The sequence below is a fragment of the Macaca fascicularis genome, chromosome 18, assembly GCF_037993035.2.
Source record: "Macaca fascicularis isolate 582-1 chromosome 18, T2T-MFA8v1.1".
NCBI lineage: Eukaryota > Metazoa > Chordata > Mammalia > Primates > Cercopithecidae > Macaca > Macaca fascicularis.
Window position 1 is genome coordinate 42,942,911 of NC_088392.1, and position 19,654 is coordinate 42,962,564.

General features: G+C 35.7%; 1 protein-coding gene across 45 annotated transcripts in view; it reads left to right on the top strand.

Moving 5' to 3' along the window:
- The window catches only part of PIAS2 (protein inhibitor of activated STAT 2), a 107,850-nt gene that overhangs the window by 70,523 nt on the left and 17,673 nt on the right, over window positions 1-19,654 (top strand). For all 45 annotated transcript variants that reach the window (XR_012427090.1, XR_012427092.1, XR_012427089.1 and 42 more), the window contains 5 exons: window positions 584-689; window positions 1,292-1,365; window positions 9,080-9,240; window positions 15,535-15,668; window positions 17,270-17,441. Coding sequence is in view for 42 of the 45 variants with exons in the window: in XM_074022360.1 (XP_073878461.1) it covers window positions 584-689; window positions 1,292-1,365; window positions 9,080-9,240; window positions 15,535-15,668; window positions 17,270-17,441 (647 nt within the window). In the remaining 3 variants the exon portion in view is untranslated. The remainder of the gene's footprint in view (window positions 1-583; window positions 690-1,291; window positions 1,366-9,079; window positions 9,241-15,534; window positions 15,669-17,269; window positions 17,442-19,654) is intronic.

The following is a 19,654-nucleotide window of genomic DNA, read 5'->3' on the forward strand; positions in this document are numbered from 1 at the left end:
TATCAAAGCTTTTCTCAGAAGAAAGCTGCTGCCTGGTTCATTTGAGTGATTTACTCAAAGGCCATGTAGCAGGTGGTCTCTTCTGCCAGAATTAGAACTTTGGAACTCTGGGTTTGCAGTGTTAATTCAGACCACTGGCATTTGAAATTTGTTTCTGCAGTGGAACTCCTCTTTTAAGTGAAAATATGAGAGCCCCATTACATAAAGTCAATAAAAGTAGAATGATTTTGGTTAGCAAGATTCTGGTTAGTCATAGGAGGGTACATTTTTCAGGGTGTCCCCTAAGGTACCAGTTTTGCTAAGTAAGAACCATAGTTTGGAAACCATTGACCCAACCTATGTTCCTATAGCAGCGAATGTTTTAAAGTGATAAATGATCAAGAAATAGTTTTAAATGATTGAGCTTTTATTTTCGCTGAAATAGCTTGGTGAATTTTGTCCCCTTTGCAGTCATTGACCATTCCATAGAAGTTATTTTGAATGTTATTTTTAGAAACCAGAGTTTCTTAAATAAGTATGTCATGTAAACAAAGAGAATATTATCTGTCATCTTTAATGCAGGGTTTTTTTTGTTTGTTTGTAGAATTACTCCATGTCTGTATATCTTGTACGGCAGCTTACATCAGCCATGTTATTACAGAGATTAAAAATGAAAGGTATTAGAAACCCTGATCATTCCAGAGCACTAAGTAAGTAATGTTTATAAGACCAAGCATTTAAAAAAAAAAAAAAAAAAAGATTGAGCATATGAGATGCTTTAATGCTTTAAATATTGCTCACATCAATATATTATATATTTGTTAGCTTGTGTATATACTAATTTATATACATTACTGGTGAGTAAAATTGTAGATATTACCACATAGTAGTTTTTAATTATCAAAGGAAGTATAAGAATATTTTTATATTTTCTGTTTACAAATTTAGTAATTGTTGGAAACAAACAATAGTGCATAATAAAAACTGTGATGAATGTGTGTTGGAAAAGCTTTGAAGCTCAGGGTACTGCTGCATTCCAGCTTCCTCTCCTAATTGTTGTTTTGTTCTTAAGTCTTACACAGCTTTCTATTTTGAAAGTCTTGCTTACCAGCAGTTTTAAAAAGAAATTTTAAGAATTTAAACAAAGAATTTGCATGTTCATAATTATTTAAGTTACATTGGGAGTGTGATTGTGTTTTCAATACATTAATATTTAACATTTTGTTTTAAGATGCTATATATTTCTATAATTCCATTTCTTTGCCACCCTTAATTTTTTTTAATTTTATTTTTTTTTCTCTTCTCTTTAAAGTTAAAGAAAAACTTACTGCAGATCCTGATAGTGAAATTGCTACAACTAGCCTTCGGGTATCCTTGATGTGCCCTGTAAGTAAAGCAACAAAACATTCTAGGGAATTTGACTTTTTATAAATGATTAATTTTCCTATAAAAGTAAGTGTGGGAATGAATGATATATTATGATAGAATTCTGAACTTTTGTCTTTTCCCATTAAGGAATCTTCATGATTAAGTCACAATGCTTTGTATTATTTGGGCATGCAAAGAATACAAAGAAGAGGGAAGATAGCTTTAGGCTTAGAATAATCTGTTGTAATTAATGTTGTAGATAATACACAGCTATAAATAAAAATATTTTAAGAGCTGACTCCTTTTATAAGAATATAAATGATACTGAAAAATAAAGTGACTGGGGCCTGATAAATGCTAATTGATGCTCTTGGTTTAGTGAGTTAGGATGCGTAGGATGTCTTTGTAGTGGTCTTTTAAATTGCACAATAATTTTTCTTTTATATCTCCTTACATAGAAAGTATGAGGGAGAAATCAGTTAGCAACTCTCACATCGTCCTGTTTACTTGCCACTGAGCTAATTGTGGGAGAAAATATTGAGGCTTGCTTAGAATGTTAATAATTGAGTTTGAAAAATAAAACCCACTCCCATAAAAATGGAGCAGACTTCACTTACAGTTAGGCTGTTATACTACCAAGAGGAGATGGGAGGATCAGGAACATTGAATGAATTGGAGGGGAACCCTTTCCAGTTAAGAAGAACTTGGTGAGAAAAGTCATGGAATCAGGAATTTATAATGTAATTTTGTGGGCGTTTGATGACTACCCACCATTTTGAGAAATGTACAGTTTTTTAAATGGGGAGAAATTGTGTCAGAAAGAAAAGAGAATAATTTGTTGAGTTTCTACTGTATGTTCTTTATTTAACTATCTTAGCAAACCTGTGTGGAGGAGTTGTCTTCATTTTGTAGATGAAGAAACTGAGACTGAACGAGGTTGGCTAACCCAAATTACAGTTAGTGGTAGAACAAGGATAAAGATTCTGTTCTGACATTCCTGTTCTCTTTCCAATATACCATGCTGCCAGATTGGGCTAAAATATACATGTCCTGATTACAAGTACGTCTCTTTTATTCTGGAAAGTGGTATATGCAAATCTTTTTTTGAAGCATCACTCTTTTAATCTTCATTAACTTAAAAATATGAGCTTGCCTTCATTGAAATAGAATTTTTTGATATCAGGATTGCTTGGATACTGGGAATGTGCTCTTGTCAAACGCAGGGAAGAGGTGTGCAGTTCCAGTAGGGTAGGACCTGAAAGCCCTGAAGGTGGTGGCAGAGGCTCTAGGAGGCATGCGGAAGGACCCACGACTTCCTCTGAGCACAAGTTCTATGCAAACCTTCAGGCTTGAGTTCTTTTCAGTGTCTTCAGGTTATTCTCTTTTTCTACGCCCTCATGTTAAAATTAAAATTAATAGTAGATTGAAAGAAGTGAAATTACCTTTTTGTTGGTTAAAAAATGGTTGGATATTGACCCTTTTTTATTATGTAACCCTAGTATATTCAGCAAACATTAATTGCCAGCTGTATTCCACATACAGTCACCATATGGGGAGGAAACTCATGTCACCATTATGTTTTAGATGTCAAACTATTGTATCAGGAAGAAAGTCTTCTACACAACTTACCTAAGGAGTTTTACAGTTATGCAGTGCCATTTTCTTAGAATCTTTTAATTTTTTTTTTTTTTCATACAGACTGCCATTCTACATGAGAGCAACCAAAACCAAATGCAATGGCTAAACATACTAACGGATTCTCAGACTTTTTAAATTTTTTTGACACAGGGTCTCTCTCTGTCACCCATGCTAGAACATAGTGGCATGATCACGGCTCACTGCAGCTTTGACCTCCTGGGTTCAAGTGATCTTCCCATCTCATCCTCCTGAGTACCAGGGACTACCGCCACATACCACCACACCTGGCTAATTTTGGTGTCTTTTGTAGAGATCTTTCACCATGTTGCTCAGGCTGGTCTCAAACTCCTGACCTCAAGTGATCTGCCCACCATGACCTCCCAAAGTGCTGGGATTACAGGCAAAGGCCATCTCATGAGCCAAACTTTCAATAATAGTGAAAGCAGCATATCAGAGAGGTTAGGATTCCTTCTGTGTAAGAATAGAGAGCAGTTCCTTTCAAACATTACCAATTTTAAGAAAATTAACTTTTCAGTTACTTGAAGAAATGAAGTAACAGCTCAAATAGGTTTTTGAAATCTTGTTTTAAGTTTCTTAAGTGTTTTTTTCTCTCTGCTCAGAAGTGACAACAGGTCTATTTGTGAGACTGTCTTTTGAGCTTTTCCTCAGGGTTCGTCGATCTTTTCAGAGCACTTTCTAAGAAAAAGTAAATGGTACTCTTTGGGCTATAGTGGTAGTATTTTTTTTTTTTTTTTTGAGACGGAGTCTCGCTGTGTCTCCCAGGCTGGAGTGCAGTGGCGTGATCTCGGCTCACTGCAAGCTCCGCCTCCCGGGTTCACGCCATTCTCCCGCCTCAGCCTCCCAAGTAGCTGAGACTACAGGCGCCCGCCACCACGCCCGGCTAGTTTTTTGTATTTTTAGTAGAGACGGGGTTTCACCATGTTAGCCAGGATAGTCTCGATCTCCTGACCTCGTGATCCACCCGCCTCGGCCTCCCAAAGTGCTGGGATTACAGGCTTGAGCCATCGCGCCCGGCCTAGTGGTAGTATTAACATAAAGTTGGGTAGCTAAACTGTAATATGTGGTATATATTAATTAGACTACCAGACACAAGTGTGTTGATTAGATTTGGTGGATGGATGACAGAAGTTAGATGATGAAAGCAGTGTTTGAGAGAGTCAGTCCTATTATTAGTTAGAAAAAGCAGAATGGAGTCCAGCTGGCTAACAATGGAGATAACATGGGATCTGGTGCAGTAATGGGAAATGGAGAAGGAAAAAAATAAACCCCAGGCACTTGGATAAGAAGTGAACCCTGGGTTATTTGGCAAAAACAAGAGAAAATAATAATGTAGGGTTATAGAATAAATGTTTATTACATTTCACAATATTTTCGTAAGGTGATTTGCAGTAGAAGTGAGTCCTGAATAGTGGGAGCGAATTCTAAAACCTCTGTCCTTGGGACTAAAGGAAGGTAATGTCACAGTAGTTATTGAAGAGTATCTAATTGAGTGTGCATAATTATATTTCTGAACACAATATCTGAATTTTACATAGGAGTTTCACTTTGTTGATTTCAGCTAGTGATTTTCTGTCTGTCCTGCGGAGGTGGGCTGAGTAGCTGAGAGAGAGAAAAAGAAAGCAAGCTAGGTTTGATTTTTATCTCTTGAGATTCTAATATGTTTAAAAAAAAAAAAAAAAAGTCCTGCTGAAAATAGTTGGAAACCACCGGTTTGGGCCTTTTCAACTTGAAAACTCTCTTACTTTAGATTGGTAGTAATTACTCTACAGTGAATAGAATTTGGATAATGCCAGCTTAACATTTTATAGGAAAAAAGTGTTGCATTACTTAGATACCACTTCATTCATAAAAATAATAAATTTCAAAAAAGCACCTTCATCTGGTTAAATTAGAATTAGAATTTATTTTGATGGCACATTCAGGTCCTTTTTAGTAACATTCCATAGTCACTAGGAAATTGACAAAATTTTGCTAGCTAGTAACAAATGCCTTCTTAGGAAATGCTCATTAGTTCTTATAAGACAACTAGAGTAGGATTAAATTTAGGGTCAACAACTTTTATAGTCCTGGATATTCTCATTTCTGTATGCTGTGGAAATTTTAAGGCTGACAGGAGAGATGGAAACGGCACAGAAGAAAACGACAAAAACAGTCCCTAAGCAGCGGTTTACAAAATGTGGCCCATGGATACCTGAAGGTCCCTGACACTCTTTGAAGAGGACTACAAAGTTAAAACTTTTTATAATAATATTGACACATAATTTTGGCTTTTTGTGTTTTTTCTCTCTTATGAGCATAAAGTGATGTTTAATGTGGGTTAGCTGATAGATGATGATGATGTCGTTGCTCTGATGGCTAATGGTATGTTTTACTTGTGTACTCTTGTCTTTTAAAAATATGTTTTAATTTCTAATATACAGATATTGATAACTATAGCCCACATACATAAAACGTCTTTGATGTCTTAATTTTTTTTTTCTTTCTCTTTTTTTTCTTTTTTTTTTTTTTTTTGAGACGGAGTCTTGCTGTGTCGCCCAGGCTGAAGTGCAGTGGCACCATCTCAGCTCACTGCAACTTCCACCGCCCGGGTTTAAGCAGTTCTCCTGCCTCAGCCTCCCAGGTAGCTGAGATTACAGGCGCCTGCCACCATGCTTGGCTAATTTTTGTATTGTTAGTAGAGACGGGGTTTCACCATGTTGGCCAGGCTGGTCTCGAACTTTTGACCTCGTGATCCACCCTCTTCGGCTTCCCAAAATGCTGGAATTACAGGCGTGAACGCCTGCGCCCGGCCTTTTTTGTTTTTTTTTTTTGAGACAGAGTTTCGCTCTTGTCGCCCAGGCTGGAGTGCAGTGGCGTGATCTCGGCTTACTGCAACGTCTGCCTCCCAGGTTCAAGCAATTCTCCTGCCTCAGTCTCCCAAGTAGCTGGGATTACAGGGGCCCACCACCACGCCCAGCTAATTTTTGTATTTTTAGTAAAGATTGAGTTTCACCATGTTGACTGGGCTGGTCTCGAGCTCCTGACCTCAGGTGATCCACCCGCTTCGGCCTACCACAGTGCTAGGATTACAGGGGTGAGCCACTGTGCCTGGCCAAGGTCTTAATTTTTAAGAGTCCAAAGGGGTTTTGAAACCAAATGAGAACAGATAACTGTTAAAACCGTGGTAGGGAGTTAGAACGTTATTTTAAAGAAAAAATTATAAAAATTGACAAATAATACTTTTAAATTATTCAAATAGAGCCGAAAAGTAAAAATGATAATTTTAAATTTGCAAGGTCTATTATTCAGAAGTAACATTACTAGTAGCATGATAGATTTTTCTAGATGTAATTCTCTATATAATTATCTGTATGTTTATTGGAAAATATATACTGTCCTATGGCTTGCTGTTTTTTAATTAACAGTGTATCTTAAGTATATTAATATGTGTAGATTGGTCTTATTTTAATCATTGTGGGCATTTTGTTGAGTAGGCATAGTGTAATTTAATAACGAGTTCAGTGATTGAGTTGTTTCCACACAGTGATTGTGCAAAAAAGCCAACTCACTTACATTGGTGGAAACTTTCTAAATAACCAGCCAATGTTTATGTTGGTACTATTTAAAAAGAATAACATGTGATTTAAAAAAAGGATAATAGGAAAATCTATTAAAATTATTCATCTTATCATTGAAAGGATTTAAAAAACCTGTTATTGGGTGCTGAATAGGTATTTAGTCAACATTCATTTTTAATAGAACAAAAACTTAGCAAAAGAGGAAAAGGAGGGTAATTAAATTAAAAAACTAACACCATTTGTAATGTTATAAAACTGGGATGTCTCTGGAATGTGAGGACCATTTGTGATATAGCTCTATCAGCTGTGTCTCAGTGAGTGTGTGGTTTTAACCTTTTGTAGCTTCAGCATCTTCATTTCAGAAATAGAAATATAGATACCAGCTTTTCTGGAGTCATAGAGTTATGAAGATTTTATGAGATTTATATAAAAGCCTTGGGCATACTGTAAGAGTCTGTTTAAGAAATAATTTGTTTTTAAAGGCAGGAAAAATATAGAAAGATGTATGATAAGAAGAGAAACTGCCTCAGGTTTTATTCCGACCTTTTTCTGTTCTAAGTGATGAGTTATATTGTGCCACATACCTTGATCAAATCACGGAAATTTCGAAGATCCCTTTTAGAACTCTGGTTAGACACTTAGGTAGAGACAGTATAGCAGTGATGAGAGTGTGGACTCTGCAGGGCTGGAGCTTCCCAGGTCAGACCTGCTCTGCCATTTTCTAACTTTGTAGTGTTAGGTTACTTAGCTTCTTTGTACCTTAGTTTTCTTATTTATAAAATGGGGATGATAATGATACCATCCTTTTAGTATAATTGTTATGTAATTGTAAAAGTGTTTTTGAGATTAATGTGAAGTAGTCAACACTGTACCTTGCACGTAGGTGGAACTATATAAATGTTACTTCTGTGTTGATGATTCAGCTAAATTATTTTCTTTTTAAATTACCACATTACCAGGTGTTCATTTTAGAGGAATTAGAAATTACAGATGAACCAAAAGAAAAAGAACATCCTAAAAAGCCTGCCTCTCAGGCAGAACTAAGAATGTTTTAATTTTGCCATGAATTCTTTCAAACTTTATAGCATAAAAGGAGGTCCATCTTCTTCGTTTCCTGTTTGTTCTTTTCCCCATTTCTGGTCCATCTCCATTCATTCTCCTATCTGGTCAACAAATACTGAGCACATACTATGAGCTAGTATTGTGCTAGGACAGTGGGATTCAGTGGTGAGCAGAGATCTAGACCATCTTTTTGGAGCTTAAGATCTAGTGGGAGAAACAGATTTTCAATCAAAATAGCAGGACTGGTTATAAATAGTGATATTTTCTGTAAGGGAAATATGTGGGGAGGTTTGAAGGATTATGTAGGAAAACCTGGTCTGACCAAATCTGGGTGTTATATACGTCTTGGTGCCGATGGACCACTACTAGTTGCAATACGAATTTAACAGCACTAGAGTTAATCAAAAGTGTATTGAAAAATTAACACAGTTGATTATATAAAAATAAATTTTCATAAATGAAAAATATATTTGCAGTTCATATTACACACATGGCTGATTTCTTATATAAAGAGTGCCTACAAATAGAAAAAGATTAATAACCAGATGGGAAATGAGAGAAGGTTATAGGTAGAAAGTTCTTAGAAACACAAATGACTCTTAGAAGTAAAAGAAGAGGCTCAACTACCAATAATAAGAGAAATGTAGTTCACAACTATAATGGGATATTTGTCACCTTCCAGATTGGCAGAGATCAAAGAATTTAATAACACTATATTGGAAAGGTTGAGTGGAACAAAGCACGTTAATACACTTGTATACATAACCCAGTAGGTACTTTTTGTGGAAGATAATGTGTTAATGTGACAAAAATTACAAATGTCCTTTTCTTTCCACCCAGAAGTTTCACTTCTAGAAATTATAAATATTATAAATATAGGAATCTTAGAAATACTCATTACAGCATTGTAGTGATAAAAGATTGGAAACAATTTAAATGTCAGTCATTAGTGGACTGGTTAAATAAATTATGATACCTTCATATAATGGTAGTTTTTTATATACCAATTTGTGTGCAGTAGTCACCAAGTTATATGACAGAAGTGAGTTGGAAAACCGTGTGTATTGTATCCTATAATTCCTGGGAAAATACTTTAAATACACACTTGGTTTATGCTTAGAACATCTATGAAAGGACATGCAAGAGATGATAACAGTGGTTCTCTAAATAGGGAAACTGGGGACCAGGTAAGGAGGAGTCATATTTTCAGCGTATATGAATCTGGATTTACATGTTACCTGTTTTGAAAAAGTGAAATGGTTTTTCAAAAATCATAGGGCAATCAGTGAATAAAAATATATTCTAATCTCCCTGGGAATACATTCTGGTTTGGATTTCTTTTTCATTTTTGTCATCTTCTTGTATGACATCTTCAGACTTTTACAACTGACCACGTTCCCTCTGAGCTCGTTCTCCTTTCTGAACTAGTTTTCCTTGTGTTTCCTGTCCTGTAGTTAGGAAAAATGAGACTGACAATCCCATGCCGTGCAGTGACTTGTACACATCTGCAGTGTTTTGATGCTGCCCTTTATCTACAAATGAATGAGAAGAAGCCCACCTGGATTTGTCCTGTGTGTGACAAAAAAGCTGCCTATGAAAGTCTAATATTAGATGGGTAAGTATATCCCTTTTAACAGCTGATATGGACTAATACAACAGCTGTTGGCAATGTCTTTGTTCAGTACAGCTTACTGAACTAAATTCTAAATAAATTCTACTCTAGCATAAATCCAGATGTTTGTATGTTTTCTGTCTTATACATAATTACACTCAATCTTATTTTTTATACTGTGGTTAGTGGCTTTTTTTTTTTTTTTGAGACAGAGTCTCTGTCGCCCAGGCTGAAGTGCCATGGCTTGATCTCGGCTCACTGCAAGCTCCGCCTCCCAGGTTCATGCCATTCTACTGCCTCAGCCTCCCAAGTAGCTGGGACTACAGGCGCCCACCACCGCACCCGGCTAAGTTTTGTATTTTTAGTAGAGACGGGGTTTCACCGTGGTCTCGATCTCCTGACCTCATGATCCGCCCGCCTCAGCCTCCTAAAGTGCTGGGATTGCAGGCCTGAGCCACCGCGCCCGGCTGGTTAGTGGCATTTTTATCTCTATAATATGATTTGTGTTGAGGGCAATGTTTTTGCTTTCCAAGATTATATTTTATAAAACCTACAGGAAATAGGGAAAAGTTTGCTTTATGATGTCATTTTCCTTACCTAGAATTTCTTGAAGTAGCAGTTAGGGTCTATGCAAAAAACCAGAGGAAGTGATAGGGTAAATACAGACACATTATATAGCTCTTAAGTTCAAAACTGGAATTCATACCCAGGTATTTCTGACTCTGGAGTCCAAACTCTAAACATCATCTCTCATATTATATTGCATGTCAGAATTTGGAAAATGGCATGAACTAATTTTTAGTACCTTTTTTCAAATAATACTTTTTTTAAAATTGCACATGTCATCCATACACCATGTAAGATTTAGAAAATACAGTTAATGGAAAGATGAAAATAAAATTAGCAGGACCATCCTATGGTGATGACTTTGTTATTGACATATTAAAAAAGACTGAAATGATACTTTATGTAATGATTTATATTAATATATACATATGATTTTTACTCAATATATAGTGAAAAGTATCCTAGATTTTTAAAGATACTTGTGCAACTTGAAAATGTTTTAAGCCAGGCACAGTGGTACATGCCTGTAGTTCCAGCTACACAGGAAAGTGAGGTGGGAGGATCACTTGAGCCCAGGAGTTCAAGGTGAGCCTGGGCAACATAGTGAGTTGCATCTCTAAAATAAACAACAAAAGTTTTACAAGAGTATTATCTGTGGAGGGGAATGGGGAATGAAGAGTGAATGGGACTTTAGCATTCCTTTCTGAACGTTTTTGTTTGCTGAGTTTTTATTTTTAGCTTATTTTGAAAAAATTTCAACCCTACAGAGGTGTTGGAATAGTAGCACAAAGAACCTCCCATGTAACCTTGACCCAGAAGCTTCAGTTGTTAACAATCTACTGCAGTTGTTGTATCACTTTCTCCCTTAATATGTGTGCATATACACATTTTTGGTGTATGCATTTGCGAATGTAGAGAGAGATGATTATTACTATTTTTAGAATTCTTTTGAACCATTTGAGAGTTACATATGTCATGCTTCTTTGCACATTAATATTTTGTGATGTGTTTGCTAAATTCTCAATATTCCATATTTGTTTCTACTTTTTCAATTTAAAATTGCCTTGTGATGTTAACATTTTTGAAGATGGCATTTTGTATATGTCTGTGGAGTTTTCTTCAAGTTCTTAGAAATACTCAAACGGAATGTATAACTTTAAGACTTTTAGTATTTATTATCAAGATGCCTCCCAGGAGGAGTAAGCTATTTTTCTCTCCTAGTAAATCATTTCACTCTCATGCCAACAGGCATAACACTGTCCACTTCTCAGCTCTCTTAGCAGCCTTACATATTAAATCTTACTTTAAAAATGTCTACTCTTGGGTGTGGTGGCTCACACGTGTCATCCCAGCATTTTGGAAGGCCAAGGCAGGACGATTGTCTGAGGCCAGGAGTTTGAGGCTGCAGTGAGCAATGGTCATGCCATTGCACTCCAGCCTGGGTGACAGAGCAAGACTCTGTTTCAGAAGTAAACAAAACAAAACAGAACAACAAATAAAAATGTCTACCAGTTTCCTAATTTAAAAGATAGCTAATCATTTTGACTTTTAATTTTTTTATTATAAGAGTTATCAGATATTTCTTTAATTCCATATATTGGTAATTGTAATATCTTTTACAAATTGCCTCTTAATGTTCCTTTTTTAAAAAAGATTTTGCTATGGGCTTGCGTATCTTTTTCTTACTGGTCTATAAATAGTCATTATAGATTGAGGATATTAATTTCTCTGTCCGCATGTGCCAAATGTGTTTTCCCAGTTTGCCTTTTATTTGTATTTATTGTGACCTTTGTTTTCCATTCAGAAGCTTTACATTTTTTTTCATCAAGTCTTGTCTTTTCCGTTTTGAACTTCTGTCTTGAAAATGTTTAGAAAGTTGTAGAGATTTTATATGAGCATTTGCTTGTTTTCATCAGACACATTTATGATTCCTTTTTCCATTTGTGCAGTTGTTCCATCATACATTGCTTCATGAATTCATTCAACACAGTACTTACTAAATACCTATCATGTGTCAGACACTAAGTCTAAAAATGATGAGCAGAGCACTTTTAGTATGGGAGACAGTAAAATAGAAAGCATATGAAGTGTAAAGTGCTATGAAGATAAGGAATGACACTATGGGAGGAAAACTGGGGATGGGGAATGAACTTCCCATTAAGGTAGGGATCACCTCACCCTAGCACCCAGATTATTCTCAACCACATTTACTTGAATAATCTCTCCCACAGATTTGAGATACTACTTGCATTATGTGATACATTTTTTGTAAATACTAGTGTTAACTTCTGAACTTCTATTTGTTCCATTGATCAAAGTATTAGTAGGCCAGTACGAAACTATTTTTATTAGATTTCTATTATGTGGTAGTATTTCTTAGGCCATTTCTTTTCAGAATTTTTTTGACTAGTGTCACAGTACATTCTGCGATATTCACTTGAATAAAAGCATTCTGAAATTACACAGAACCTTTTTGGGTTTTCATTTACATTATGCTGAGTTTTCAGTATAGTTGAGAAAAATAAACCTCTTCTCATGAAGTAGGCATTTTTGGCATAAGAACTACTCGTGTACAATGTACAATTTGATAAATTTTGACCTATTATATACCTGTGAAATCATTATCCCAGTCAAGATAATGAACACACCCATCACACCCAAAGTTTTCTCATGTATGTTTTCAATCTCTCCCTCTCAGTCCTCAAGCAAACACTGATATGCTTTCTGTTTCTATAGATTAGTTTGAATTTTCTAGACTTTTATGTGAATGGAATCGTAAACTGTGTGCTTCCTTTGTCTAACTTCTTTTTCTCAACATACTTGTTTGAGATACATTTATGTTGCATATACCAATATTTCATTTTAATTGCTGAGTTGCATTCTCACCCACAGTTTGTCAGTTCATGCGTTGATGGGTTTGTTCTGGTTTTGGGCTGTTGGAAATACAGCTACTGTGAACATTCATGCCCAAGTCTTTGTATGGACTGTTTTCATTTATCTTGGGTAAATACTTAGGAGTGGAATGCCTGGGCACATGCCTGGTGTGTGCTTAACTGCAAGAAACTGTCAGACTTTTCCAAAGCAGTTGTACTATTTTATATTTCCACCAGCAGTATATGGAGAGTTTTGATTGCTCCTCATTCTCATTAACATTTGGTATGGTTTCTCTTTTTTTGCGGGGAGGGGAGTGAGCGCAGAGTCTCGCTCTGTCGCCCAGGCTGGAGTGCAGTGGAGCGATCTCGGCTCACTGCTAGCTCTGCCTCCTGGGTTCACGCCATTCTCCTGCCTCAGCCTCCCGAATAGCTGGGACTACAGGTGCCTGCCACCACACCCGGCTAATTTTTTGTATTTTTAGTAGAGACGGGGTTTCACCATGTTAGCCAGGGTGGTCTCGATCTCCTCACCTCGTGATCCGCCCGCCTCGGCCTCCCAAAGTGCTGGGATTACAGGCGTGAGCCACCGTGCCCCGGCCTATTGCCCACTTTTTAATTGGGTTTTGTTTTCATATTATTGAATGTTGGTGGTTCTTTATGTATTCTGGATACAAACGTCTTACCAGGTGTATGACTTTTAAATGTTTTCTGTCATTTTATCTTTTCAGTCTTTTAACAGTGTGTTTCAAATAGCAGAAGTGTCTAATTTGAATGAAAGCTAGTTTACCAAGTTTTTCTTTTATGAAAGATTGTGCTTTTGGTATTATTTTAAGACATTTCCCCTAACTCAAGGTCACAAATATTTTTTCTGAGCTTCCTGTAGGAGTTTCATAATTTACTTTTACACTTAGGTTTATTATTTCTATCAAGTTAATTTTTATGTATGGTGTAAGGTAACAGGATTTTTGTTTTTGTTTGGTATATGGCCATGTGATTGGTGCACCATCATTTGTTAAGATTAGTTTTTCCTCATTGAATTGCTTTTGCACTTTTTACAAAAATTAATTGACTATATGTGTGGATCTCCGGACTGTTATATTGATTTATTTGTCTGTAGTTGTGTCAATACTGCATTCGCTGAAAGTCAGGTAGTGTGAATCTTCCGACTTTGTTCTTCTTTTTCAAAGTTGTCTTGGCTATTGTAGATTCTTTGCATTTTCATACAAATTTTGGAATCAGCTTGTCAACTAGGGAAAAAAACCTGCTGGGATTTTGATTTGTTTTTCATTGACTCTGTAGATAAGTCTGTGGTGACATAACAATATTGAGTCTTCTAATTTATGAACAGGATGTATCTTTCTATTTATTTGTCTCAGCAGTGTTTTACAGTTTTCAATGTGTCTTGTACATCTCCTGTCAAGTTTATTCCTAAATATTTCATATTTCTGTGGTATGTAAAAATTTTTTGTGATTATGGCTAATATATAGAAATATAGTTGACCTTTGTATATTGCTTTCATATCAAGATATGTTATTCATGTTATTCCCATCCCTTAGTAGTTCTAGTGGCTTTATTATAGATTACATAGGATTTTCTATATAGTCAGTAATGTTTTTTAAATAAAGACAGTTTTACTTCTTCTTTCTAACGTGGCTGCCTTTTGTTTTCCTGCCACCTTGCATTGACTAGTCTGGTAATATGGTGCATTATGTTGATTGACTTGTGGATATTAAACTAATCTTGTATTGTGGGAGTGAACCCCATTTGGTCATGATTTGTTATCCTGTGTGTATTCGTTGTTGGATTTGTTTTGCAAAGTTCATGGGGGATGTTGGTATTTAGTTTTGTTCCAGTGCCTACCTGGTTTTATTATCAGAGTAATGCTGACCTTGTACAATGAGTTGGAAGTAGTGGTATTATTTCTCCTCAAATATTTGGTAGAATTCCCTAGAGAAGACTTTGGGCCTGGGATATTTTTTTTTTTTTTTTGGTGAAGTTTTTAACTACAGATCCAACTTCAGGCATAGGGCTTCTTAGGTTATCTGTTTCTTTTGGAGTGAGTGTAAATAAGTTTGACTAGAAGCTGATTTTTCTGTTTTTCTTTTTTTCTATTTGGTTTTTTTTTCTTTATTTCTCTTTTTCTTGCTTTTACTATAATTTGCTTTTTTTTCTAGTTTCATAAAGTTACTGATTTGAGACTATTTTCTAATTAGGGAAGATTATTTACTTTAAATACTACTTTAGCTACAGTCCACAAATTTTATTACATTTTTATTTTCATTCAGTTCAAAATCTTATTTTTGTCTTTGACTCATGTTTCTTTAGTTTCCAAATACTTATGAATTTTTCACATTTTTCTGGTACTGACTTAATTTGAACATAATTCAGATACGCTTTGCTTATTTTAAATTTATTGAGACTTCTTTTATTTACCTATTCTTCCCTCCTTCCCCTACCCCATTATCCTTTTTTCTCAAAGTTAAAGTTTATAAATTATTTTACTATATAGTAACCTTTGTCTGCTTGTGTTTGTTTTGCGTGCTGTGTTAGAGGCTGTTCTTACTGCCAGCCTCAGCTAGGAGGCTGCAGGTATCTACCAAGCTCTAGCCGTTGATACTCACTGAGTTACACAGGTGATGCTCAGTAAGTTACTTAACTATTATGTCGCCTGTTACAGATTTAAAACAGGACAAAGGGGGTGTAGTAATTGTTGTAAAGTATAAAAGTATTGCAATACCAAAAGAAAAGGGGGTCAGCTAGCATTACTTATGTTTTCAAGGTAATGTGTGTTACTTTCTTATTTCCCCTTTAGGCAAAGCTGTTGATTACATGTATATACTTCTTAATTGTTTTTAGGCTTTTTATGGAAATTCTCAATGACTGTTCCGATGTGGATGAGATCAAATTCCAGGAAGATGGTTCTTGGTGTCCAATGAGACCGAAGAAAGAAGCTATGAAAGTATCCAGCCAACCGTGTACAAAAATAGAAAGTATGTGTAGAACAGCAGCAGAGAGCAAAGCAGTGAGACTCATGTAACATTATCATTAATCTTGGCCCCTAGAACTATACGTTTGGAATTCAGCTTGTTGACTCAATCTTTTGATTATATATAATTTCCCCCAAATGATTTTTATTCTTTCCTGAAGAAATGTGCTGAAGTTTATACTATCTTATCAACTATTTCAAAGTATATTTTTCGTATGTAGAATAAAGGAAACATTCATCTAAAATCATTTTAAAATACGATGTTTGTTACAAAACGAAAAGTCACAAATGAATTTATGTGGACAGTTTTTCACAATTGTTTTTAGAGTATCTGTAGGTGGAACCCTGAGTGGAGGTGAGGTTAGAGGGCTGCATCATTGATTAATGGTCTTGTTGGTTTGGGGATGGTCACAGGTTAATTGCTCAGAAAGTAAACAAATTGTTTCCTTCCATTTCTTTGTGGGGAGGAATATTAACATTGCCTTGATTACCTAGAATGTGTACTTATCCATCAACTGCCTGCATCTATCCACACTAAGTAGGGAAACTGAGGGCATTTTGAGTAATTGAAACCCACAAGGGAACTTAGAGTTTCTTTTTACCTAACAATTTGAAACCCACACGTGAACTTAGAGTTTCTTTTTATCTAAGTCTATTCACTGCATTTCAGTTTTGTTCTGATTACATTTGAAGTTCTAACAAACAGTGTAATGAATGGAGTAAGAAGAAAGGGGAAAAAAAGAATTTATGCCATTATTAATTATTCCTCTGTGATTGATACTGAACCTGAGTGCAGTGACCAAGGTTTCTGTCATCTTTGAGAAAAATGGGGAGTGATTTAGTTGATAAATTTCTATTGCTTTTCCATTATCAACTGTCTTTCATTTTTAACTAAATACATTCAGATAATACACTTTTCTATGAAAATGTTGAGTTAACATATATGGTATGTGAGACTATCTTTGTGGGTAGTCTATGGACCTATGTGATTCGTAGATAATTCATAAGAAAAGTTTAAATGTGTGAGTAACTTAATTGAGAGGTTTGGGTTTTTTCAACTTATCAAGGTGAAAGTTTTTATCAGTTCTGGCTTATGGTGAAAAGTTTGTACTTTCTTTGATATGAGCATGATTGCTAGAATGGAAATATCTGGTTCTGAGCTAACTATGCAACGTGTCTGTGAGAATACATAGCTGGTGAACTCACCTATTTTTGTCCCATGGCCTGAGACCAGTTCCCTAACTCTCCGTGTCTTTCTGTAAAACGACTGCTGACCTGCAGAGACAGGATGAGCATTAGGAGCTGCACAAATCCTTCAGTGGTATTGGAGGCATAACTAAGAACATTCTGTCTGAATGAAAGTTTGAGAGTTCTGACCTTCTGTCAAGGAATAGTGCTCACCTGTCTCCCTAGGTGAACAACCATTTTACAGACAGAGGTCTGGAGTTAGGGAGTTGGTACCTGTCCATGGTTTGGAGTAGGTGGCTCCACTGGCGCTATGTGTTGTCAGGAATATACTATACTGAATATACTAGACTCTACCACTAGAGTTTATCTGTGTTATATCTTTGGTTTTTTTTTTTCCTTTTGTTTCCTTACATGCAGGTTCAAGCGTCCTCAGTAAGCCTTGTTCAGTGACTGTAGCCAGTGAGGCAAGCAAGAAGAAAGTAGATGTTATTGATCTTACAATAGAAAGCTCTTCTGATGAAGAAGAAGACCCTCCTGCCAAAAGGAAATGCATCTTTATGTCAGAAACACAAAGCAGCCCAACCAAAGGGTTTGTTAATTTATAGTTCACTATTGTTCATTACACTCGCAACTAATTGCTCTTGGGGTAGATTTATAAATGTCTCTTTGGGAAATGGTGTAACTGTAGAAGGCTATTTTAATTTGCCTTTGTTGAGTTGGAACATTTTCAAGTAAGCACATTGTTTGTAGGAAGCACATTTTGATGGAGAAAATATTTACGTCTTTGGAAAGTGAGCGTGTGAGGTATTTATTTCCTACCTGAGACTTTTTGTTATTTTCTTGAACCTGTTTGTAAGGAAATTTGGCATTTCAGACCAATTGAGAAAGTCTGGTGTAATGGGGTGTGGAACTGGGAATCTGACAAGTATGGATTCCAATTATGGCACACCATCGCTTACTTGTTCTGTGATCTTAGATGAAATACTTAATTTGATTGAGCCTCTTTTTTGTGTTCTGTTAAATGGAGCTAAATAATGCCTATATTACAGGATTATTTTCAGGTTTTAATGAGATGAAAGAAAGCCTCAGTGTCAGGCATGTGGTAATTTCTCAATAAAAATTGATTTCTTTCCCTTCTCAACCTCTCCAGGGCGAACTATGGATGGGTAAGATGGCATTCTACCTGAATTTTAGCATGGATTCTCCATAAGTTATCTGGCAGAAGCCATTACTGGCCTGCGTTTAAAATCAGGTTTGGGTATTTAGCAATAGTTGCTTTTTCAGAGAGGTTTTGGATCATACAAGGAGATAACAGGAGAGTTCTCCTGACAGTTCACGAACACATTCTTTCAGACTTGGGAGTGCTAGTGTCATCTTTTTGGCCTCTCGGTCCACTTTGTTTTCTAACAGCTTTACTGAGGTATAATTTACATAGCATAAAATGTACCCATCTTAAGTATGTAACTGCACAATTCAGCGATATTTTAGAAAATACATAGAGCTGTGCAATCATTACCATGATTCAGTAGTAGAATATTTTCAACACCCAAAAAAACTTTCTTCATGTTCTTTTGTAGTTTATTTCTAGTTACACCCCAAATCTAGGCAGTCATTTTTTTGTCTCTGTAATGCCTGTTCTAGACATTTTATATAAAATACCTCCTTTTGCAACATTATTTTTATAATTTTAAGAATTAAACCTTTTCAGCTGCCTTCTTTACTGTTAAAATACTTAATATTTCCAGATATAATTTACACGTATATTAAGGGCATATATTTATTTCTACCTATTTAATTAGAATGAGGTGGGGTTTTTGTGTGTGTGGAACAAAATGAGGAAGTGTTTCAAATCGATTTTTTCCTGTTGTGCCAATCATTTATTGCTCCTTTGAGACAAATTGACTGGTACATCTTAATTTAAATAATACACAAAAAATGAAGATATAATTTTGAAATGGTTACTGGGGTGGAGTATCAGGGGAATGAATGCTTAGATGTGATGTTTCTGGATTTTACTCTGTAATGATATCCTTTAGAATATAGTGGAAAAACATGAGTTGCAAGTACTGTAGTTGGCTGAATTCATGCCAGGTTGAGAGGTCATGCCTAGTGATGCTGACTCATGAGTCGTTGTGATCTTGGAGCATGTCTCTAGTAGCATGCCACAAGGGTCTACCCTCTGTCCTTTACCACATTTTTATCTATGTTTGATGAGTCCATGAAACAGGAGGGATGGCACATACACAGTGGGTGACAAAATCTGAAATGACCTCAGTATGCAGAGGAATAAGGATAGTTTACATCTGTGGTCAGCTACTATAGAGATAAATGTTAAGGTTTCTCATCTAGGCTGAAAAGAAAACAAAAACTAACATTGGTAAGTATAAGGTAGAAATTTGTAACTAAACCAGCAACACTTGAAAGTTTATTTTAGAAGTCTGTATAAAGTGCAGCTACCTAGTTCATTCCATGAAGCTGATGTAGCCCTTAATACCCAAGCTAGACATACATACACATTAATACTTACACGGAAGAACTCTTAAGAAACAGACTCACGTAGAAAGATAAATGAAAATTCTGAATTCAGTCTTAGGAAATCATTTAATTATATATTAAAATGACATATGTGACAAAGTAGTTTATCCTAGGAGTGCTTTAATATTAGGAAATACATTGATAAGATGTATCTTGTCATAAGGACAACTATGTAGTCATCTTCATAGATGTTGGAAAGGCCTTCAGTAAATTAATTGCCATTTCTGATAGAAACTCTTCAAATGTCAGGTTTCAATTAATGGTTTG